Genomic DNA, 25,410 nt, shown 5'->3' with positions numbered 1-25,410 from the left:
GAGGGCGATGTCAAGGGGCAGAGGGCACAGTGGCTCTTGGTCAAGGGGCAGAGGGCACAGTGGCTCTTGGTCAAGGGGCAGAGGGCACAGTGGGTCTTGGTCAAGGGGCAGAGGGCACAGTGGCTCTTGGTCAAGGGGCAGAGGGCACAGTGGGTCTTGGTCAAGGGGCAGAGGCCACAGTGGGTCTTGGTCAAGGGGCAGAGGGCACAGTGGCTCTTGGTCAAGGGACAGAGGGCACAGTGGCTCTTGGTCAAGGGGCAGAGGGCACAGTGGGTCTTGGTCAAGGGGCAGAGGGCACAGTGGCTCTTGGTCAAGGGGCAGAGGGCACAGTGGCTCTTGGTCAAGGGGCAGAGGGCACAGTGGGTCTTGGTCAAGGGGCAGAGGCCACAGTGGGTCTTGGTCAAGGGGCAGAGGGCACAGTGGCTCTTGGTCAAGGGACAGAGGGCACAGTGGGTCTTGGTCAAGGGGGCAGAGGGCACAGTGGGTCTTGGTCAAGGGGCAGAGGGCACAGTAGGTCTTAGTCAAGGGGGCAGAGGCACAGTGGGTCTTGGTCAAGGGACAGAGAGCACAGTGGGTCTTGGTCAAGGGGCAGAGGGCACAGTGGGTCTTGGTCAAAGGGGCAGAGGCACAGTGGGTCTTGGTCAAAGGGGCAGAGGCACAGTGGGTCTTGGTCAAGTGACAGAGGGCACAGTGGGTCTTGGTCAAGGGGCAGAGGGCACAGTGGGTCTTGGTCAAAGGGGCAGAGGCACAGTGGGTCTTGGTCAAAGGGGCAGAGGCACAGTGGGTCTTGGTCAAGGGGGCAGAGGCACAGTGGGTCTTGGTCAAGGGACAGAGGGCACAGTGGGTCTTGGTCAAGGGGCAGAGGCCACAGTGGGTCTTGGTCAAGGGGGCAGAAGGCATGGTGGGTCTTGGTCAAGGGGGCAGAAGGCATGGTGGGTCTTGGTCAACGGGGCAGAAGGCACGGTGGGTCTTGGTCAACAGGGCAGAAGGCACAGTGGGTCTTGGTCAAGGGGGCAGAAGGCACGGTGGGTCTTGGTCAAGGGGCAGAGGGCACAGTGGGTCTTGGTCAAAGGGGCAGAGGGCACGGTTGGCCTTGGTTTAAAAGCATCCTTTAAGAAAAGGATGGTTCTGCAACACTGTCAGGGTGTTGGTCACTCATCGATGGGTCAGCAGTGGAGAGGGTTAAGAACTGAATCCCTGGGTATCAACATCTCTGGATTGATCCAGGGACCTCCATGTCAATGCAATCACAAAGAAGGCTCGCCAGCAGCTATAACTTTGTGAGGAGTTTGAGGAGATTTTCTGTTACCAAAGATTCTTGCAAATTTCTACATGTGTGCCGTGGAGAGCATTCTGACTGGGTGCCAATGTACAGGACAGGAAAAGGCCACGAAAGATTGTAAACTCAACCAGCGCCATCACAGGCATCAGTCTTCATTCCATTGAGGGCATCTACAAGATGCATCTCCCCTCCTACCATCAGATTCCTGAATGGACAATGAACCACAGATCCACTACCTCACTTTCTTTCTTCTTTTGCAATAATTAAATAGTGCATTTACAGAATTTAATTTATAATATTTTCTGTACCTGTATTGCACAATACCTGCTGCTGCAAAATAACAAATTTTGTGACACATGATCTTAATGAGAAACCTGGTTCGGAGTTCTGGCCTCAGTGATGATCATCTTATACAAAATGGATAATGTAACAGTAGAGGCAGTCCAAAGGAGATTCTCCAGGATAATAACCAGGGTTAAGGGTTAAGGGTTAGGGTTAAGGGTTAAGGGTTAGGGTTAAGGGTTAGGGTTAAGGGTTAGGGTTAAGGGTTAGGGTTAAGGGTTAGGGTTAGGGTTCACCCTAACCCAGGATGAAAATGTTTCAGCAGAGCTGGACAGTTTGGTTCTTTATTCTTCAGAGTTCAGAAGAATGAGGGTGATGTTATAGAACATAATATCCAAGGGGCAGGACTGGGTAAATAACCAGATGTTTTCAGTACTGGGAGGGTCTCACAGAAGATGGTGAGCCAGTTATTGAGGGTGGTATGTAGACAGTTTTTTTCATGTCATAATCTGTGGAAGGCTCAATAATGAGATGATTAAACTGGAGGAAAGTGAATGTTTGAAAGTTCAGGAGTCAGATAACCAGAGGGATCTGGCACACAGGAGGACACAACTTGACACAAGTCAAGTTTATTGTCATCTGATTGTACAAGTACAACCCGACGAAACAGCATTCTCCGCTCCTCAGTGCAAAACACGCAGACAGACAAACTATGCATATGCAGGTAAAAGTATTCATATATACAAATAAATAAATATTGCTTCATGAATATGAGAGTCTTGGAGTGTTAGTGTGAGCAGTTCCTTTGGTCATTTAGCATTCTCACTGCCTGTGGGAAGAAGCTGTTCCTCTTTAATTTTTGGGTTTACATATACATTGTTTTGTACATGTTTATACATACTTTATCGTCGTTCTTCATTCTTGTTCCATCTCTTCATCTCTTCTTCTGTCCTGCAAACGTTCTGCGAATTCTTGTGCTTCCTCCGGATCCGAGAACGTCTGTTTTGATCCCTGGGTATAAATATTGTAAGCACGGCTGGATGTCTTAACATGAATTTATGCTCCCAATGGGAGCAGCTGAAAGATGCTGTGTGCAGAGTGGAGGGGGTCCTTAATGATTTTGCGCAGCCTCTTCAGACAACGATCCTAGTAGATTACGTCGATAAGGGGGAAGGGAGACTCCAGTGATTCTCTCTGCCACTTTTGGTCCTGTGAATTGACCTCCAATCTATTTCTCTGCAGCAACTGTGCCACACAGTGATGCAACCGGCCAGGACGCTCTCAATAGAGCTCCTATAGAAGGTTGACATGATGGTGGCAGGGAGCCTTTCCCGTTCAGTCTTCTCAGGAAGGGCAGTCATGTTTTGCACTTTCTTGACAAGTGAGGAGATGCCGAGTGTCCACGATAGGTCACTACTTAAGTGAACTCCAACAGAGTTGTGGGTCATATTGACTGGCAAAATGAGTGGGAGGACCTGTTCAGCAGGTCGGACAGGAAACATCTTCCACTCCCATAGGTGGGAAAATCAGCTGTTCATATTCCAGATGCACAACTGATAAGGCCAAGAAATCATCAGCAAAAGTTGTAGAATTCAGTCTCTATACACAGCCACACTTCATCAGGGTGGTCTTCATCTGCCCCAATTTTCTAGTCCATGGGAGTTTGGAATCTGGATGGGCTTTGGGAATTTGGAGGTTCGGTGGGGTCCATGCCCTTGGTGGCTTGATTGGTTCTGAGAGAGTGGAGGCCAGGGAAGACTGGAGAAATGTGGAGATTGTGTGGATGCTCAGCATTTAGACATTGGGGTGTGTACTCTTGGGAAGTTGGCAGGGGCCAGGAATATGGAGTTTGGACATCTGGGGGATATTGGGGACAAGGAGTCCCACCACACATAGTTGGGATCTGGGACCATCCCTATGGCCCCTCCACTCACAGCTGGGATTTGGGCCCATCCCTGTCCCACCACTCAACTGGGATCTGGGCCCATCCCTATGGCCCCTCCACTCACAGCTGGGATTTGGGCCCATCCCTGTCCCACCACTCAACTGGGATCTGGGCCCATCCCTATGGTCCCTCCACTACAGCTGGGATTTGGGCCCATCCCTGTCCCACCACTCAACTGGGATCTGGGCCCATCCCTATGGTCCCTCCACTCACAGCTGGGATCTGGGCCCATCCCTGTCCCACCACTCAACTGGGATCTGGGCCCATCCCTGTCCCACCACTCAACTGGGATCTGGGCCCATCCCTATGGTCCCTCCACTCACATCCTCCCAACCTGAGAGTGATTGTTCCTACTCTTTCTACACCCTGCAATACACATCATTGCATTACCATCAATTCCCTGTGCTCTCACTATAACGACTAACGTCCTGTCTAGGAACGTTCCTACTCACTCCTCACAGAACTTCAACTGTGGTTAATCCATGTTGACTGCTCAATCCTAGAATGCTTTTTCTCCTTCATTATTGAACCCAGTAATTCCAACACCTCCAGTGTCAGGAGAACAGGTCAGTCTTTCCCTGCTTTTTCTCTCCATTCTTTCCAAAATAGCAGGGTTGTATTAAGAGTATAGAATAGCAATTCATAAGGAAAAACAGAAGAGACACAGATACAAAGAAGAGAAGAAGACCAAGATCTTCACAGGGAAATAGAAGGTAAAACAGATGGACAGAATATAGATAAAGCCTTTTATGAAGAACAAATGAGATCATTAAAAGAATGGTTATCTGGTTATCATTCGAATTTAGTGCAATTAAAAGAAAAACGAAAAGAGCAGAAGATAAAATGCAAAGTTTAGAACTGGTCATGACAGAAATAGGGAAGAGAGTAGAGAATGTGGAAGAGCGGGAATCGGCTGTAGAAATGGAAGTAAACGACTTAAGAGGAAAATTGGAAGAAAGTGACAGAAAAATTAAAGAGACACAAGAGTTGTTATCTCAGATAATTGATATGTTGGAAAATTATAGTAGGTGAAACTACATAAAAATAGTGGGCCTGAAGGAGGGTGAAGAAGGCACAGACATGAAGGAATTTATAAAAGGATGGATCCCGAAGATCCTGGAAATGACAGAAGTCCAGGAAGAAATGGAAATGGAAACAGAGCATTCGCTCTGAAACCGCAGACACATCAAAAACCAAGATCCATCTGAGTAAAATTTTTGAGATATACGACATGAGGAAATATACTGGAGTGGGCAAGAAATAAAATTAGAGAAGATAATAAGCCATTGGAATACAAGGGTCAAAAAGTATTTTTTTTACCCAGACATAAGTTTTGAACTCTTAAAGAAGAGGAAGGAGTTTAATACAGCAAAATTGATCCTATGGAAAAAAAGTTATAAATTCATGTTAAGACATCCAGCCGTGCTTAAAATATTTATACCCAGGGAGCAAAACAGACTGTTCTCGGATCCGGAGGAAGCACAAGGATTCGCAGAACGTTTGCAGGACAGATGAAGAGATGTAACAAGAATGAAGAATGACGATAAAGTATATATAAAGATGTACAAAACAATGTATATGTAAAGAACTAAAGAGGGAAAAGAGAAGGGAAGGAAGGAAGTAAGGGGGAAAAAAAGAGAGACCTTTGTTATATGTGTAAAAAAAAGTGTTTTCTGGGGAGAGAGGGAATAACAGTCACTGCGAAATCAGTTGACGCTTGTGAGCAAGATTGCAATCTAAATGGAAAGAGGAGTTGTGGTTGCCCGGCAAGGTATAAGGGGCAACTCAGAGAGGTGGGTGAATTTGGGGTCAAGGTAATATTGGGTGTGGGAATTGTTGGAGTATTTTATGCTTTAAATGTGTTATCGTACATTGAGTTTAAAAAGGGAAAACTAAAAGATAAAAACGGGAAAAAGGGGGATGGAGATGGCGAGGAAGCAGAAAAGAGGTGTAAACAAGATACAAGATGGCCACATTGAACTATATGACTATAAACATTAATGGAATACATAACCAAATTAAAAGGAAGAGGCTACTAAATTTACTGAAGAAAGAAAAAATAGATATACCATTTGTGCAGGAAACGCATCTAACTGAAGTGGAACATAACAAATTAAAGAGAGACTGGGTAGGGCACGTAGTGGCAGCATCCTATAATTCAAAAGTGAGAGGTGTAGCCATATTACTTAACAAAAATGTACCAATCAAGATAGAAGAGGAAATAACAGATCCAGCAGGGAGGTATGTAATGATAAAGTGTCAGATATACTCAGAATTTTGGAACTTGCTCAATATATACGCACCTAATGAGGAGGATCAAAAGTTTATACAGGATTTTTTTTTGAAGATTGCAGACACACAAGGAAATATATTGATTGGAGGGGATTTTAACCTTAATTTGGATCCAATGTTGGATAAAACTGGACAAAAGACAAGCAAAAAGAATAAAGTAGCCAAATTTATGGTTAAATCAATGCAGGAAATGAAACTTATGGATATATGGAGGAGGCAACACCCAAGAGAGAAGGAATACTCATTTTATTCCAGTAGGCATAAAACATACTCAAGGATTGATATGTTTCTGTTGTCAGCCCATATTCAAGGGAGAGTTAGGAAAACTGAATATAAAGCTAGACTATTATCTGATCATTCACCCCTGTTATTAGCAATAGAACTGGAGAAGATCCCATCAAGAACATATAGAAGGAGGTTAAAATCCATGCTACTTTAAAGGCAGGAATTTAGAGAGTTTATTGAATGCCAAATTAAAAACATATTTTGAAATAAACACGGAATCAATGAAAGACAAATTTATATTATGGGACGCAATGAAAGCCTTCATTAGATAATAAGTTATGTAACTAAGTTGAAAAAGGATTGCAATCAGGAAATAGAGCAGTTGGAAAGGGAAATAGTACGTACAGAAAAAGAACGAGTAAAAAGGGATGATATAATGAAAAAGAGAGAATTGGCGGACAAAAAAATAAAATACAAAACAACACAAACCTACAAGGTGGAGAAGAACATAATGAAAACAAAACAAAAGTATTATGAACTGGGAGAAAAAAAAAACCACATAAAATATTAGCCTGGCAACTTAAAACAGAACAAGCTAAAAGAACTGTATTGGCATCAAGGAAAAAAGACAAACAAATTACATATAATCCAATAGAGATTAATGAAAACTTTAAGGAATTTTATGAACAATTACACCAAACTGAGAACGAGGGGAAAGATGATAAAATAGAAGAGTTTTTAGCTAAAATTGAACTGCCAAAATTGCAAGAAGAGGAACAAAACAATTTGAAATTGAGGAAGTACAGGATATATTAAAAAAGCTGCTGAACAATAAAACACCAGAAGAGGATGGATTCCCAATTCAATTTTATAAAACATTTAAAGAGTCATTAATTCCTCTTCTCCTGGAAGTAATGAATCAGGTAGAAGAAACACAAAACTTGCCAGATTCATGTAAGACAGCAATAATTACAGTAATGCCAAAGACGGGGAAAGATCCACTAACACCAGCGTCATATAGACCAATATCTCTACTTAACTCAGATTATAAGATAATAGTGAAACTATTAGCAAACAGATTGGCCGACTGTGTACCAAAAATAGTAAAACAAGATCAAACTGGATTTATTAAGAAAAGACAAACAGCGGATAACGTCTGTAAACTTATTTATCTAATTCATGCAGTTCAAGGAAATAAGAAGCCAACAGTGGCTGTTGCTTTAGACGCAGAAAAAACCTTTGACAGAGTAGGATGGAACTACTTATTTAAAGTATTACAGAAGTTCAATCGACCAGAAAAATATTTATATTTTTTTTTTAAAATCAATCTATTTATTTATTTATTTATTTATTTTTCTCCCTTTTTTTTCCCCCGCCCACCCGCCCAGAAAAATATATTAATTGGATTAAAGCATTGTGCAAATGGACTGTTGGCGAAGGTAACAGTAAATGGATATGCATCGAACCAATTTAAATTAAGAAGGTCAACTAGACAGGGATGTCCATTATCCCCCTCATTGTTCGCCTTAGCAATAGAACCTTTGGCAGAACTGATAAGAATAGAAAATAAAATAAAAGGGATAAAAATAAAGGAGTATAAAATCAGCTTATTTGCAGATGACATCATAGTATACCTAACAAAACCAGAAATATCAATAAAAGAATTACATAAGAAATTGAAGGAATATGGAGAAATATCGGGGTACAAGATCAATGCAAATAAAAGTGAAATGATCCCAATGAGTAATGTGGATTATACAGAATTTAAAAACGAATCACCATTTAAGTGGCAACCACAAGCAATCCGATACCTCGGGATTAGGTTAGATAATAACTTAAGCCACCACTTGTACAAACTAAATTATCAGCCACTAATAAAGAAATTGCAGGAAGACTTAGAACATTGGAAAGAATTACAGCTAACGTTGATAGGGAGGGTAAACTGCATTAAAATGAATGTGTTCCCAAGGATACAATACTTATTTCAAACATTTCCAATTCCCTTAACAGAGAAATTCTTTGATGAACTAAAGAGGATAATAAGGAAATTCTTATGGGGGGGGGGGGTGAAACCGAGGGTAATGTTAGATAAATTAATGGAGAGTATAACCAAGGTGGTTAGCAGTTACCAAACTTTAGAAATTATTATAGAGCTGCACAATTAAGGTATTTATCAGATTTTTACCAGACAAGGGAAAAACCAGACTGGACTAAAATAGAATTAGATAAAATAGGGGAGAAGGTACCGGAACATATACTTTATAAGTGGGATGAAAATTTGGTGCAATATAAAAGCTCACCAGTAATGCATCATTTACTTAATATATGGAAGAAGTTCCACTAAGGAAGGAAAAAAATGAATTACCAAATACCAAATTTATTATTGACGCAAAATCCACTAATCACTTTTACGATGAATAACCTTTCCTTTAGAGAATGGGAGAGAAAAGGAATCGAAAGAAAATAAAATTGTCTTTTTGGAAATAATTTATTAACATTTGAACAGTTGAAGTACAAATATGGAATAACTCACGGTACAATGTTTGCAGATCATCAACTGAAAGCTTATTTAAAGGATAAATTGGGAAACAGACTGAGATTACCAGAAGGAAGCAGATTTGAATATGTGATTACAGACACAGTGATAATTAAAAGATTTACAACGAACATGTACATTAAGCTGCAAGATAAGGAAAATGATGAAATAAGCTATAAACCCAACAAAAGTGGGAAAAAGATTTAAACGTAAAGATAAAAAATGAAACATGGGAAAAGTTATGTTCTGGAACTATGAAGAATATAATAAACACAAGGTTACGCATGATACAGTATAATTGGTTACACAGGTTATATATCACGCCTCAAAAGTTAAAAGAATGGGATCCAACATTATCAGATAGATGTTTTCGCTGTAAGAAGGAAACAGGAACAACAGTACATGCAACTTGGGCATGTGAGAAAGTGAAAATGTTTTGGGAAGGTCTAAATCAGATATTAAATAAAATCACAAAAAATAACATACCAAAAAATGCAGCGATCTTTCTTCTAAGTAATATAAGAAGTAAAGAATTAGGCCTCAAATTGGATAAAGTGCAAAAAAGATTCATTATGATAGCCTTAGCAGTAGCAAAAATATGTATAATGTCAACTTGGAAAATGGAAGAGAGCCTGAGAATACAGCAATGGTACATGGAAATGAATAAATGTATTCCTTTGGAAAAAATAACATACAATTTAAAAAATAACGTCACATTGTTTGAACAAATTTGGGAACCGTACATGGAACATAACAGAGAGGGCTTGCCTCGGACCTCCATCCCCTAAAATGATAAGACAACACGACTCGATTCAGTGTGTAAAAGTAGATGACACATTTTTCTTGTTTATTTTACTTTGTGTGAAGACATTGTTTTATGGTTTTATTGTATTGTATATGTTGAATATTTAGTGGCTTTGGAGGGGGGTGGGAAGGGGGAGGGAGGGTAGGGGGAAAAAGAGAGAAAGTGCCACTGTGTATATTTCATGAGAAACATTTGTATATATTTTGATTGATATGGTTCACAGTGTGAAAATTAAAAAAATATTTTTAAAAAAGTTAAAAGAATGGGATCCAACATTATCAGATAAATATTTTCTCTGTAAAAAGGAAATGGGAACAACAGTACATGCAACTTGGGCATGTGAGAAAGTGAATATGTTTTGGGAAGAACTAAATCAGATATTAAATAAAATCACAAAAAATAACATACCAAAAAATCCAGAGATCTTTCTTTTAAGTAACATAAGAAGTAAGGAATTAGGCCTCAAATTGGATAAAGCACAAAAAAAGATTTATTATGATAGCCTTAGCGATAGCAAAAAAATGTATAATGTCAACTTGGAAAATGGAAGAGAGCCTGAGAGTACAGCAATGGTACATGGAAATGAATAAATGTATTCCATTGGAAAAAAAACCATATAATTTAAAAAATAAAGTCACATTGTTTGAACAACTATACCTCTCAGAATCATGTAGATATCTAAATCTCCTCTCATCCTTCTTGGCTCCAGAGAGAAAAGTCCCAGCTCTGCTAACCTTGCCTCTTGAGACTTATTTTCCAATCCAGACAACTTCCCCTCTCCACAGCTTCCACATCCTTCCCTTAATGAGGTGAACACAATAAGTGTGGACTCACCAGAGATTTGTAGATTTGCAACTTGAACTCTTGACTCTTGAATTCAACCCCTCGACTAATGAAGCCCAGCAACCCATAGGCCTTCTTAACTATCCTGTCAACCTGCTCCCACAAATCTACGGGAACAATCCCAGAATCCTTACAACCTCAGGAGATGACAACCAGAGATCCACAATCTCCAAAGCCACCTCTTTGAAACTCATTGGGTCACTGGGACTTTCTCCGATTCCATCCTCCCTGAGACTGTTTTTGACTAATAGTTCACCAAGTGCCTCATTCTCACTGGTCGTTTGGTTCTCCCGCCTTCCCGGCTGGTGTGTCTTCTGTGCAGAGACGTGCAAAGAGTGAAATTCAAAAGTCTGCAGATGCTGTGATTGTAGTAAAGACACACTGAAATGCTGGAGGAGCTCGACTGGTCTTTTCAGCGTCCATAGTAGACAAAGGTATTTTGCTGATGTTTTGGTCCTGAAGACTTCTTCAAGGGATAAACAGAATAATCAAAAGCAGTTGTTCATTCCCCCGCCTTTCCCCATTCTGAAGCCTCTGGCTCTCTACATACGAATTTTTGTGTACAAACTGTCACTACTCATTATTACCAGTATAAGGCGCTCTTGTTCAATGAAACATGTCAATTAACTCGTTCACATCCAAAAATGCTCACAGCCGTGACAGAAATTACATTTAATGAAGCATCCAAACCATCTGTGGATGCAACAAACCAGTTGCCAGAGAACTGGTTGGTAAAGAGGGAAGTCCAGTTGCGGAAGGACTGGAGACAAATCCCAGCCGTGTTTCAATTTAAAACAAGAACAGTACTGCACAGAACAGGCCCTTCAGCCCACCATCTTGTCCAGCATCAATCTAATCTTTCCCTACCATACACCCATAACCCTCCATGGTCTTTTAAGTCTCCCTATTGTACCAGTCACCACTACCACCCCCAGCAGTGCATACCAAGCACCCACCAGTCTCCCCTAAACTTACCTCCACTCATCTTAACAGAAGTCCTCTGGTACTTGCTATCGTCATCCCAGGAGAAAGATGCTGGCTGGCCATCTTATCCATGCCTCTCATCATCTTATACACCTCCATTAAGTTGCCTCTCACCCTTCACCTATGTGCAGGATAGGAGGGCGGACACCTGGCGCGGGTCACCTTAGACCAGGAGAAAGCTTTGACCACATTTCACACACATACATGATGGATGTGCTCTTCAAAGTGGGTTTTGGGGAAGGAATCAGGAATTGGATTAAACTGCTCTACATGTCAGTTCAATTCAATGGGTGGGAAATAGATAGCTTCCCCATCAATCTGGAGTTAGGCAAGGATGCCCACTGTCTCCAGTCATATTTGTGTGCTGCGGCCCTTTGCTGAATCTATAGGAGGGAGGCGTGACGTTGCCAGGCAGTGGAGGCGCTCAGGCCAAGGCCTCCCTGTGCATGAACAATAGTGCCATCTGCCCTTCGGACGCACGATCAGTCCACGAACTGCATCTACAGCTTTTTAAAGCCGGCATCAGGCGCCAGGGTAAACGGGAAGAAGAGCGAGGCAATACTCTTCGGTAATTGCTCTGACTGGACCGCCATCACCATCACAGTTGGATCTACGTGAAGGTGGTTGGGGGTCAGGTTTGGAGGGCTGAGGCATGCAACAAGAATTGGTCACAAGGTCCATATGAAATTCGATCTGTGGGCATCTGTGGGCATCTGTGGGCCCTCTCAATAACAGGGCAGGTGCTCTAGGGACTGCTGTATGTGGCACAGGTGTGGTCCATCCACTGCACATCCGCCCTGCCAGTTACGAGAGTGGTTCTCCCATTCAAAGGAGAGTCCGAAATGGATAGAGTTTCCATGCACAAGTTGCCAGACAACAGGGTTAGGGTGTAGCCAATGTGGGCCTCATCCTGATGACCACACTTTCCTGTGTGGCTGCATGGGTGTAATTGGGTGGCCAGAATGGTCTGTTAGCACGCTGTAAGGGTGTCTGTCACAGTTCATCCCCAGCAACAGCATGACAGAGGACTCTCTCATCTACGGGCTGTTTCCAGGGGTGCCCACAGAGGCAGACATCCAGAACTGCTGGGAGACCATCAACTCTGTGAAAGATGCCAAAAAGGTTGTTGGTCTTTCAGCGCACGGAGATGTCGGTGAGGGAATGCCTGCCGATCGGCATAGTCCAGGCTGCAGGAGTACATGCTGAGGGATGCAGTGAGGCCTGGTGCAGCCAAGTGGGGAAGGACCATAGTCTGAAGTCCTCCAACACTCAGCACTGAGGGGCTGAGATCGATGGGAAGTCCCTCAAAGAATGGGGTAGGGGGAGGAGGAAGTAACAACAAGGTGCCAGAGGGGTAGCAATGGTGTATTTAGAGAGTGCATGTAGCAATGTACAGTGCTAGAAATGTATAGATGTGACACCAAGGATCTGAAAAGACTCTGAGTGGTTTTCCTTTTTGCAGATAATTTATTGTGAATAAAGGTTATTTTTGGAAAAAAGGGAAGCCTAGCCCAGTTCATCTTGCTTCATAAGACACGATCTCCAATCCAGGTAACATCCTGGCAAATTCCCTTGGAACCCTCGCTAATGTTCCACACCCTTCCTGTAATGAGCTGATCAGAATTGAACACAATACTCTGAAGTCTGGTCAAACAAGAATTTTATCAAGCTGCAACATTACCTAGTGACTCTTGAACTCAATCCCCTGACCGATGAAGGCCAGCATACCCTATCAACTTGTGACGGGTTGATGGAATTGGACTGGAAGATCCATACTGTTAAGAATTCTGCAATGAACCACGCACTCTGCCTTCAAGTTTGACCTTCCAAAGAGTATCACTTCACACTTTGCTGGATTGAACTCCACCAGCTGCTTCTTCACCCAACTCTACATACTGATTAGATCCTGTGGTAACCCAGAGCAAACTTCAGCACTTTCCACAACACCTCCATTCTTCATGTCATGGGCAACTCTAAACCCACTAATTTATCCAACTCCTCTGTCAGTCGATTTATACCATTTGTAAATATACTTGAACTCCATACCCAGGGTGAGTGGGTCCGGTTACATTCCTGCGTCAGAAACACAGGATACATTCCATCGGCACCAATGACAGGAGTGGAATTTAATATCTTCAAAAGGTCATGGACACAGCCCAGGACACCACAGGCAAAACCTTCCCCGGGAACGTCTACGGGAATTGCCGTCGGGGAGCAGCAGCCATCGTCAAGGATCCGCGCCACCCAGCACAGGCTCTGTTCTCGCTGCTGCCATCAGGAAGGAGGTCTCGGTGCCACAAGACTCGCCCCAGCAGGTTCAGGACCAGCTGCTCCCCCTCCAGCATCAGACTCCTCAATCACAAACTCCATCAGGGACTCGTTGAAGGACTCCTACTTGTGCACTTTATTGATTTGTTCCCCTCCCTGTACTGCACAGTTTGTTTACATTTCTTTATCTCTTGACATGTGGACATTGTGTACAAATTCCCCCCCGCTTCCAATAAGTGGTCATTCTGCCTGGCCCGCAGGGAAAAGAATCTCAGGGTGGTCTGTGATGGACCTGACAACAAATCTGAATATCTAATTTCAAGTAATGATATGAAATAAGAAGAAACCCCCTCCCCGACTCTCTGAGTCCGCGCTGACGTCCTGATCTGGAAATAGCCCCTCCATCCCTGACAGGGCACCCTCAGTGGAGTTTGGGAAGACGCCTTCTGGCGGCTAGTGTGGATGCTGGTGTCCAGACCCCGGGAAATGGATCGAATTTGGTTTCGGCAGGTTGAGGGGGACAGTGCGGCGAAGGAGAGGGATTGAAAAAGGGCCTATTTCCACGAAGCTTGCACAGATGGACCAGGAGGTCGCGGGTGGGCATTTGAGAGAGGGAGGGAGGACTCTGCGGACCATCCCACCTTTCCATTTGGCCGCGGGCCAGTCGTGTCGGAGAAGGGGTCTTGCAAGTCCAACACCTGTAATCTCTCGCTCTCTCCTCGGTCACCCTCACGCTCTGTCTCTCTCGATTGCTCTCTCTCCCTCCCTCCTTCCCAGGCCGGACAGAGCGGGTCGGGGGCGGCGCTGCTCGGGCTGGGGCCGAGGTCCGGGAGAGGACGCGGGCATTTGCGGCGAACGAGCTGGGCTGCCGCGGGGAGTCCGGACGGAGGCGGAGGTTCGGGAGGGAGGGAGTGAAGGCGGCGAGGCCGGAAATGAGGGAGCGCAGAGATCTGGGAGTTCGCGGATCCTGGGAGGGGCGACGGGGGTTGCCAACAGGGAGGAGAACGGGAAAGAGGGGGCTTCGCTCGGCCGGGAGCCGGGGCGCACCGAGAGGCGGCGGGGGGGGGGGGGGGTTGGAACGGGCCGGGGTCGAGGGGAAGGGACGGCCGGCGGCTTCCCACTCGCCTCCGCCCCGAGGAGTTGAGAGGGCGGCCGAGAACTTCGCGGCGAAACTTTGGCAGCGTCCCGGGAGCGAGGAGGCGAGAGCCCGTGAGCCCGACGGTGGGCAACATGCCCTAGAGAGGGCGCGGGGGGCAGGATGGCGACCGTCAGGGCCAAGGCTCTGTACAGCTTCCAGAGCGAGAACCCCGAGGAGATCAGCATCCGGCAGGACGAGGAGCTGCTGGTGTTCAGCCAGAACTCGCTGGACGGCTGGCTGGAGGGCAGGAACAGCCGCGGGCACCGGGGACTCTTCCCCGCCTCCTACGTGGAGATCCTGGGCGCCCCCTACTCGCCCCCCGGCCCCTCCCTCGACTCGCCGCCCAGCTTCGAGGAGGACGACGAGGACGACTGGGACGACTGGGACGACGACGCGTCCGCGGTGGCGGACGGAGCGGCTGCGCCCAACGGACACCGGCAGCCGGCGGCGCCCTCCCCCGGGCCCGGCCCGAAGCCGCGGGCGGAGCGGCAGGACGGCGCGACCGGCCGCCCGAGCGGCAAGAGCGGCGCCGTGGGCAAGAGCTTCAACCGCTTCTCCAGCTTCGTGCGCTCGGGCGGCGAAGCGTTCATCCTGGGCGAGGTGGCCGCCGGGTTCCGGAGCAGCGAGACGTACCGCGTGGAGATGGGCTCGGACGGGCCCGAGTGGAGCCCCAACCCGCGCCCCTTCACCTGCACCATCGAGGAGCCCACCAGGCAGACCAAGTTCAAGGGCATCAAGAGTTACATCTCGTACAAGCTGACCCCCAGCCTGACCCGCGACCCGGTCTACCGGCGCTACAAGCACTTCGACTGGCTGCACAGCCGCCTCCTGCACAAGTTCTCCGTCATCTCGGTGCCCCACCTGCCCGAGAAGCAAGCCACCGGCCGCTTCGAGGACGACTTCATCGAGAAGCGGCGCCGGCGGCTCATCCTCTGGATGGCCCACATGACCAGCCACCCGGTGCTGTCGCAGTACGAGGGCTTCCAGCACTTCGTCACCTGCACGGACGAGCGGGCGTGGAAGCGGGGCAAGCGGCGCACCGAGCGGGACGAGCTGGTGGGCGCGCACGCCTTCCTCACCCTGCAAATCCCGCAAGAGCCGCAGGATTTGCAGGAGGTGGAGGAGCGGGTGGACGCCTTCAAAGCCTTCTCCAAGAGGCTGGACGACAGCGTGCTGCAGCTCAGTAACGTGGCGACCGAGCTGTGCCGCAAGCACGCCGGGGGCTTCAGGAAGGAATTCCAGCGACTCGGCCACGCCTTCTCCTCCATCGGCCAGGCGTTCGAGATGGACCAGCCGCACTTGGCCGGCTCGCTCAACAGGGCCATCTCCGACACCGGCAAGACCTACGAGGCCATCGGCGAACTGTTCGCTCAGCAGCCCAGGAACGACCTCTTCCACATGCTCGACACGCTGTCTCTGTACCAGGGCCTCCTCTCCAACTTCCCGGACATCCTCCATGTGCAGAAAGGTAAGCGCCCAGCAGGTGGGAGGTCGCGGGCTGCGCCCAGCAGGTGGGAGGTCGCGGGCTGCGCCCAGCAGGTGGGAGGTCGCGGGCTGCGCCCAGCAGGTGGGAGGTCGCGGGCTGCGCCCAGCAGGTGGGAGGTCGCGGGCTGCGCCCAGCAGGTGGGAGGTCGCGGGCTGCGCCCAGCAGGTGGGAGGTCGCGGGCTGCGCCCAGCAGGTGGGAGGTCGCGGGCTGCGCCCAGCAGGTGGGAGGTCGCGGGCTGCGCCCAGCAGGTGGGAGGTCGCGGGCTGCGCCCAGCAGGTGGGAGGTCGCGGGCTGCGCCCAGCAGGTGGGAGGTCGCGGGCTGCGCCCAGCAGGTGGGAGGTCGCGGGCTGCGCCCAGCAGGTGGGAGGTCGCGGGCTGCGCCCAGCAGGTGGGAGGTCGCGGGCTGCGCCCAGCAGGTGGGAGGTCGCGGGCTGCGCCCAGCAGGTGGGAGGTCGCGGGCTGCGCCCAGCAGGTGGGAGGTCGCGGGCTGCGCCCAGCAGGTGGGAGGTCGCGGGCTGCGCCCAGCAGGTGGGAGGTCGCGGGCTGCGCCCAGCAGGTGGGAGGTCGCGGGCTGCGCCCAGCAGGTGGGAGGTCGTGGGCTGCTGAGCAGCAAGGGCACGTGGCCGAGAACGAGGGGCACGGCTCGGCCATCCGGCCCGTCCAGCCTGCCACTGGGCTCCCGTCGGATCTGATGCTCGCCTCGCCGCCACCCACCGGCCTCTTCCCCATATCCCTTACTGAGTAAAAATCCAGCCACCCTTGCCTTCAATACATTTGCTGAGGTCGCCTCCACTGCTCCAAGGGGCCGTGAATTCCACCGATTCCCCACCCTCTGGGAAAAGCAGGTCCTCCTCATCTCCTTCCCTGGATCTTGAGGCCACTTCCCCTCGATCTGGGCTCCCCCACCAATGGGAACAACTTACCTCCCTCCATCATCATTTTATGCCTTTCTAGAAGATCCCCTCTCATTCTTCTCAATTCCAGTGAGTACAGTCCCTGACCACTGTCTCTCCTCCTCAACCAACCCTCTCATTGCTGGAATCAACCTCTGTTCCGCCTCCAAAGCCAGTCCATCCTTCTTCAAGCGATGAGGCCAGAACTGCATCCAGTCCTCCAGAATCAGCCTCACCCTGTCATGTACAGTTGCAACATGACCTCCCTGCTTCTAAAAGCCCCTCTGACAATGCAGTCCAACATTCCATTTGCCTTCTTGATAGGCCGCTGCCCCTGCAAACCCACCTTTCGCAATTCCTGTACAAGTCCTTCTGCCCGTCACTTGTCATTGAAACAATACTAGAATCTAATCTTCTCTCTTGCCTTCCAAAGGGGATAACCTCCCATCTTCCCACATTGTACTCCATCTGCCCGACTCTTGCCCACTCTTAACCTCTCGCTACCTCACGGCAGACTCTCCGGATCCTCTGCACCATCTTGTGCGGAGAGTTGCTCTGCAAGAGGTCCAGGGCGGTCGTGGCGATCTGCTCTCTTATCCTCACCCCAGAGAGTGACAGGATACAGATTGGGCCTTGGGTTGGGAGGGACAATATAGAACGGAGAATGAGAATCGGTTGGGACTGCCTTATATCATTTATATCCACGGTGAACTGACCCACTGGATGGACTGATAGCTTGAATATGCAGGGGACTGATACAGGATAGGTTTTGTGGCTTGCAACATCCCAATTCAAGGAGGCATTTGGTTTAAGAACTGATTACATTAAGGCATTTGAACTGAAGGAACAGAGTGTCACAGCTGTACAAACTGAACAGTGCGTTACATTGGAGGGGAATCATTCATTATATGGTGCCAGCTATCTAGAGAGCAGCGCCATGAATAGAATGTGTGGGGGAGGAGGAGATGTGGGGACAAGGCAGGAGGAGGAGGAGTGGGGACAAGACAGGAGGAGGAGGAGTGGGGACAAGACAGGAGGAGGAGGAGTGGGGACAAGACAGGAGGAGGAGGAGTGGGGACAAGACAGGAGGAGGAGGAGTGGGATAGGACAGGAAGAGGAGGAGTGGGGACAGGACAGGAGGAGGAGGAATGGGGACGGGACAGGAGGAGGAGGAATGGGGACGGGACAGGAGGAGGAAGAATGGGGACGGGACAGAAGAGGAGTGGGGACGGGACAGAAGAGGAGTGGGGACGGGACAGGAGGAGGAGGAGTGGGGACGGGACAGGAGGAGGAGGAGTGGGGACGGGACAGGAGGAGGAGGTGTGGGGACGGGACAGGAGGAGGAGGTGTGGGGACGGGACAGGAGGAGGAGGTGTGGGGACGGGACAGGAGGAGGAGGTGTGGGGACGGGACAGGAGGAGGTGTGGGGACGGGACAGGAGGAGGAGGTGTGGGGACAGGACAGGAAGAGGTGTGGGGACGGGCCAGGAGGAGGAGGAGTGGGGACGGGACAGGAGGAGGAGGAGTGGGGACGGGACAGGAAGAGGTGTGGGGACGGGACAGGAGGAGGAGGAGTGGGGACGGGACAGGAGGAGGAGGAGTGGGGACGGGACAGGAGGAGGAGGTGTGGGGACAGGACAGGAGGAGGAGGTGTGGGGACGGGACAGGAGGAGGAGGTGTGGGGACGGGACAGGAGGAGGAGGAATGGGGACGGGACAGGAGGAGGAGGAATGGGGATGGGACAGGAGGAGGAGGAATGGGGACGGGACAGGAGGAGGAGGAGGAGTGGGGACGGGACAGGAGGAGGAGGTGTGGGGACGGGACAGGAGGAGTGGGGACGGGACAGGAGGAGGAGGAGGAGTGGGGACGGGACAGGAGGAGTGGGGACGGGACAGGAGGAGGAGGAATGGGGATGGGACAGAAGAGGAGTGGGGACGGGACAGGAGGAGGAGGAGTGGGGACGGGACAGGAGGAGGAGGTGTGGGGACGGGACAGGAGGAGGAGGAATGGGGACGGGACAGGAGGAGGAAGAATGGGGACAGGACAGGAGGAGGAGGAATGGGGACGGGACAGGAGGAGGAGGAATGGGGACGGGACAGGAGGAGGAGGAGGAGTGGGGACGGGACAGGAGGAGGAGGTGTGGGGACGGGACAGGAGGAGTGGGGACGGGACAGGAGGAGGAGGAGTGGGGACGGGACAGAAGAGGAGTGGGGACGGGACAGGAGGAGGAGGAGTGGGGACGGGACAGGAGGAGGAGGAGTGGGGACGGGACAGGAGGAGGAGGTGTGGGGATGGGACAGGAGGAGGAGGTGTGGGGACGGGACAGGAGGAGGAGGTGTGGGGACGGGACAGGAGGAGGAGGTGTGGGGACGGGACAGGAGGAGGAGGTGTGGGGACGGGACAGGAGGAGGAGGTGTGGGGACGGGACAGGAGGAGGAGGTGTGGGGACAGGACAGGAAGAGGTGTGGGGACGGGCCAGGAGGAGGAGGAGGAGTGGGGACAGGACAGGAGGAGGAGGTGTGGGGACGGGACAGGAGGAGGAGGAGTGGGGACGGGACAGGAGGAGGAGGAGTGGGGATGGGACAGGAAGAGGTGTGGGGACGGGACAGGAGGAGGAGGTGTGAGGACGGGACAGGAGGAGGAGGAGTGGGGACGGGACAGGAGGAGGCGGTGTGGGGTCGGGACAGGAGGAGGCGGTGTGGGGTCGGGACAGGAGGAGGCGGTGTGGGGTCGGGACAGGAGGAGGAGGTGTGGGGTCGGGACAGGAGGAGGTGAAGCGGAGGTTGGCCATGGGTAGGGTGGGTGCTGAGGGAGGAAGTGACACTGAGTAAAGTACTTGTTACTGACTCAGTGTTCTTCCTGGAAAACTCACAAACTGTTCTGGAAAGAAGAGGGTTCCCTGGGGATTGATGCTCTGCCATGGTCATGGGCACAAGGGGGTTTCCTGCCTTCAGTCAAAATTTGACAAACTGGAGAAATGAAGTTCAGTGTGGGATCAGGACTTTGTTAAGTTACAAATGAAATCACAATGGGTGTAGTAAAGAAGCAGGCTATTCAGCCCATTGAACCTATTCTGATTCGATGTAAGACATTCCAGTCTCACTCCCCACCCTCCACTCCCTCTGCAGTGCAGTCAGACCCCAACTAATAAACCATATTTTAACATCCTATATCTCGTGAATTCTGCAACTTAATAGTAAAGATATAACCATATAACCATTTACGGAGCGGAAACAGGCCATGTTGGCCTTTCGAGTCCACACCGATTCACTAGAACAACTCCACTAGCTCAAACCTCCCGCTCTCCGCCAATAACCCTCCAACCCCCTCTCCTCCACGTACACATCCAACTTCCTCTTAATTAAGGGACAAAATAGAGACGAGGCAAGATGATGTCACATCCAAATGCTTTCTGCAGTTAAGCCATTTCTGAATCCACACATCCAGAGATCCCAAGCCTTATAACTGAGTCTGTGGAGCCTATAATGTGTTAAATTTTTAAAAGAGCAGTGCAAAGGGATTAAATTTAAAATTTAAATTTAGACATACAGCACAGTGACTGGCCCTTCTGGCCCACGAGCCTGTGTTGCCCAAACACCCCAATGAACCTACAACCTGGTACGTTAATAACTCGAAGCTGCAATATTTCCTACATTGCTAAGGTTAGTGGATTTGTTTTCGACTGCAGTGACTTACAGCAGATTGAAACACACTTTGGAATGTGTTGAGGTTGCAAACAGGATAGAATCTGATAAATGTTCACTTCCCTGTCCCATGAGTTGAGGCCATATGTGGTTAATGGCTGCCCACGGATACACTGGATATCCCATTGTCCAGTGGGAGATGCTGTTGGAACCCTGATTTGTTTTGTTGGCTGTTTGGTGCCAGTGACAAGGACCTGCCAGCATTTATCCACCACCCTGTTACTCAGTGACTTGTTGGGTCGCTCCTCATTCTACACACGGCTGGAACCTGGAGACACAGTCAGGATCAAGTGACATGGATAGGTCAGCGAGGCAGTTGTGCTCATTACTCACCCTGGATTGTTATACCAGAATTGCATAGATGCTGCAGAACATTCACACCTGAGCCAGCTCTGTGGCCTTCCCACTCTGCCACAACACTTGCGGCATTGAGATGTTCCAGGGTGGCAGATTATGGACCCAGGTACAAATGTCCCACAGCCCCTCCTCCAGCAAATGCCCCTCCCAGACTGCAGGCCCTTTGGCTCAATATTCTGTCATTGTGGGCTGGATCCATTTGTTGGCACTTTGTCCACATCCTTCTGAACTCTTTTTATCAGTCCGAATGTCTTTTGGATGTCTGATTTGCCAGTCGATTAAGGTGTATTAGGAATTTAATGATCTCTTCCATTTGACAATACACAGCTTTTCCAGCTCCCTCCAGCAGCTCATTCCAGATACTGAGTGAAAAAGTTGCTCCTCAAGTCCCTCTTAAATCTCTCCCCTCTGTAAATCTGTGCCCTCAAGTTCTACAATTATCTACCCTCGGGTAAAGGCCGTGAGCGTTTGCTTTATCCCTTCTATTCATGATTTTAGAAACCCCTCACCCTCCTTCACTAGAGGGCAGTGGTTGTCAACCTAGTGTTTCCACCCACACATCACCTTGGGTAATCCCTGACTAACCACACAGCACCTAAGGGATCCTATGCATCTTACACCACAGGTGCTCTGAGGTTAGTCAGGGATTACTTAAGGTGGTGTGTGAGTAGAATGAAAAATTTGAGAACCACTGCTCTAAGGAATAAAGACCAAGCCCATCCAACCTGCCTTTCTAACCCTTCCCAGTCCTGGAAACAACTTCATCTACCAACCCTTCTGATTTACTACAGTTGGGTGACCAGAACCACACACAGTTCTCCAAGGAGGTCCTCATCAACACCTAGGGCAGCTGGTGGGGTTGGGGTTGGTGGTGGATGGACTGGGGGTAGAGCTCCTCAGAGATGCCTAGGTGGCTGAATGTGTGAGTTGTAGGGTGGGGAGTGGTGGTTATTACATAGCCTTTGACAGATACTCCAACACTGCAGGTTATTTGCCAAACCCTTCAGCACTGTTTCGACTGGGCGAACCAGTTCAACAGGTGGAATTTTTAAAGTTCATTTACCTGGGCAGCAGTTCCATGTATTATAAAGGTCCTTCCTCAGAAAGCTCATATTTCTCATTGCTGTTTCAGCTGGAGTCTATTGAACAAGAGACCAAATACAAGGGTAGATTACACACATTTACTGCAAGCAGGAAATAAACAGCAGACCCACAGTTCACTTACTTCTGAAGCACAAAGTGATAGACGGCAGCTATCTGTGTACCAGCTGACTGGGTACTGATACTAGTGTACAGACCAATATTGTACCCCCGTGTTATACAGTGACAGACCCATCCCCATCAGTACTGGACCCCAGTGTAATACAGTGAGACCATCCCCACCAGTACTGAACCCCAGTGTTACAGTGACAGACCCATCACCACCAGTACTGTACCCTGGTGTTATACAGTGACAGACCTGTCCCCACCAGTACTGTACCCTGGTGTTATACAGTTACAGACCTATTCCCACCAGTACTGTACCCCAGTGTTACAGTGACAGACCTGTCCCCACCAGTACTGTACCCTGGTGTTATACAGTTACAGACCTATTCCCACCAGTACTGTACCCCAGTGTTACAGTGACAGACTCGTCCCCACCAGTACTGTACCCCAGTGTGAAACAGTGACAGACCCATCCCCACCAGTACTGGACACCAGTGTAATACAGTGAGACCATCCCCACCAGTACTGAACCCCAGTGTTACAGTGATAGACCCGTTCCCACTAGTACTGTACCCTGGTGTTACACAGTGACAGATCCGTCCCCATCAGTATTATACCCCAGTGTAATACAGTGAGCCCATCCCCACTAGTACTGAACCCCAGTGTTACAGTGATAGACCCATCCCACTAGTACTGTACCTGGTGTTATACAGTTACAGACCTATTCCCACCAGTACTGTACCCCAGTGTTACACAGTGACAGACCCATCCCCACCAGTACTGAACCCCAGTGTTACAGTGACAGACCCATCACCACCAGTACTGTACCCTGGTGTTATACAGTGACAGACCTGTCCCCACCAGTACTGTACCCTGGTGTTATACAGTGACAAACCCATCCCACCAGTACTGTACCCCAGTGTTACAGTGACAGACCTATTCCCACCAGTACTGTACCCCAGTGTTACACAGTGACAGACCCGTCCCCACCAATACTGTACCCTGGAGTTATACAGTGACAGACCCATCCCACCAGTACTGTACCCCAGTGTTACACAATGACAGACCCGTCCCCACCAGTACTGCACCCCAATGTTACACAGTGACAGACCCGTCCCCACCAATACTGTACCCTGGTGTTATACAGTGACAAACCCATCCCACCAGTACTGTACCCCAGTGTTACAGTGACAGACCTATTCCCACCAGTACTGTACCCCAGTGTTACACAGTGACAGACCCGTCCCCACCAATACTGTACCCTGGTGTTATACAGTGACAAACCCATCCCACCAGTACTGTACCCCAGTGTTACAGTGACAGACCTATTCCCACCAGTACTGTACCCCAGTGTTACACAGTGACAGACCCATCCCCACCAGTACTGGACCCCAGTGTAATACAGTGAGACCATCCCCACCAGTACTGAACCCCAGTGTTACAGTGACAGATCCGTTCCCACTAGTACTGTACCCTGGTGTTATACAGTGACAGACCCATCCCCACCAGTATTGTACCCCAGTGTTACACAGTGACAGACCCATCCCCACCAGTACTGGACGCCAGTGTAATACAGTGAGACCATCCCCACCAGTACTGAACCCCAGTGTTACAGTGACAGACCCGTTCCCACTAGTACTGTACCCTGGTGTTATACAGTGACAGACCCATCCCCACCAGTATTGTACCCCAGTGTTACACAGTGAAAGACCCATCCCCACCAGTACTGGACGCCAGTGTAATACAGTGAGACCATCCCCACCAGTACTGAACCCCAGTGTTACAGTGATAGACCCGTTCCCACTAGTACTGTACCCTGGTGTTATACAGTGACAGGCCCATCCCACCAGTACTGTATCCTGGTGTTATACAGTTACAGACCCATCCCCACCAGTACTGTACCCCAATGTTACAGTGACAGACCCATCCCCACCAGTACTGGACGCCAGTGTAATACAGTGAGACCATCCCCACCAGTACTGTTCACTAGTGTTACACAGTGACAGACCCGTCCCCATCAGTATTGTACCCCAGTGTAATACAGTGAGACTCATCCCTACCAGTACTCTACCCCAGTGTGATATAGTGACAGACCCGTCCCCACCAGTACTGTACCTCCAATATGGCAGTGAGATAGGAACAGGAATTTGGGAAAAAGAGAAACAAGATGGGAGCTGCTTGTTGGAAAAGGAGGAAGCAAAATAATTTGTGGAACGAAAGGCAAAAAGCAAATGGGGTCAATGTAAGGGATAATGGACACATTGCAAAGTTACAGGAACGATATCTAAATGTTCAAAACATTCATAATGTACTAGGGCAAAACCAAGGCAGTGACATTTTATGAAGGAAAAGGGGGTCCTGGGTGATGCTACTAATAAGATCAGTGCAGAGGTGAGGATTGTTCTGGTCTCCACAGGTTGTGATGTCATATTAGCATCATTTTGGATCAAACTGAAAAAAAACACACAAGGCAGTGAACTCTGGTGGAGGTTTCTAAACCACCAAATAATGGTTGCAGTGTTGGGATGCAGGCACGTCACAGGAAATTAGAGGAGACTGTGACAGGGCCTTGGGTGGCCGTGATTTCCTCAGAGACTGGACATGTCAAATGAGAGGGGGGTGAATTCATGAAAAAATAAATGAGATGATTTTTGTGGACACCAGGAGAGGAGTGAGTAAAACATGAGAGTCTGCAGACACCACGATTGTAGTTAAAAACACGAAGCTGGAGAAACTCACCAGGTCAAACTGAGTCCTTTATGTAGCAAAGATAAAGATACAGAACCAACGTTTCAGGCTTGAGCCCTTTAGCAAGGTACGGAAAAATGTTGGCAGGCGCCCAAACAAAATGGTGGGGGGAGGAGCAAGTCCCACAGGCAGGAGGAAATAGATGGAGAAGGGAGGGAGAGCATAGCAGCAAATGGGTGGGGGTGTGGCTCTGAATGGAGAGGGAAGGGGGTGGAGAGCTGAGGGAAAAAAGAAGAGGGATGGGGAAGGGAGGGAGAACGGGGAGAGCAGGTTAGTAGAAACCAGAGAGGTTGTTGTTAATGCCATCCAGTTGGAAAAATTGTTCCTCCAATTTATGGTGGTCTTGGTGGGATAGGAGGTTGCTGTTTTAGAGGGAAGCAGGACAATCTGCAGATGCTGGGGCCGAGTGCAAATAT

General features: G+C 49.1%; 1 protein-coding gene across 1 annotated transcript in view; it reads right to left on the bottom strand.

Annotated features, from left to right (window-relative positions):
* The window catches only part of LOC138745860 (uncharacterized), a 71,659-nt gene extending 55,592 nt beyond the window's left edge, over nucleotides 1-16,067 (bottom strand). Inside the window, exons 1-10 of the mRNA XM_069903282.1 lie at nucleotides 13,941-16,067; nucleotides 13,241-13,462; nucleotides 12,364-12,497; nucleotides 11,699-11,839; nucleotides 10,901-10,934; nucleotides 10,345-10,524; nucleotides 10,202-10,303; nucleotides 3,170-3,322; nucleotides 2,001-2,104; nucleotides 29-907 (exon numbers count right to left, since the gene is read on the bottom strand). Coding sequence (XP_069759383.1) covers nucleotides 29-907; nucleotides 2,001-2,104; nucleotides 3,170-3,322; nucleotides 10,202-10,303; nucleotides 10,345-10,524; nucleotides 10,901-10,934; nucleotides 11,699-11,839; nucleotides 12,364-12,497; nucleotides 13,241-13,462; nucleotides 13,941-16,058 — 4,067 coding nt within the window. The 5' untranslated portion in view covers nucleotides 16,059-16,067. The remainder of the gene's footprint in view (nucleotides 1-28; nucleotides 908-2,000; nucleotides 2,105-3,169; nucleotides 3,323-10,201; nucleotides 10,304-10,344; nucleotides 10,525-10,900; nucleotides 10,935-11,698; nucleotides 11,840-12,363; nucleotides 12,498-13,240; nucleotides 13,463-13,940) is intronic.
* Nucleotides 16,068-25,410: the final 9,343 nt, after the last annotated feature.

The sequence above is a fragment of the Narcine bancroftii genome, chromosome 11, assembly GCF_036971445.1.
Source record: "Narcine bancroftii isolate sNarBan1 chromosome 11, sNarBan1.hap1, whole genome shotgun sequence".
NCBI lineage: Eukaryota > Metazoa > Chordata > Chondrichthyes > Torpediniformes > Narcinidae > Narcine > Narcine bancroftii.
Note: the sequence above shows the minus strand (reverse complement) of the source record. Positions and strands in the feature narration are given on the sequence as shown.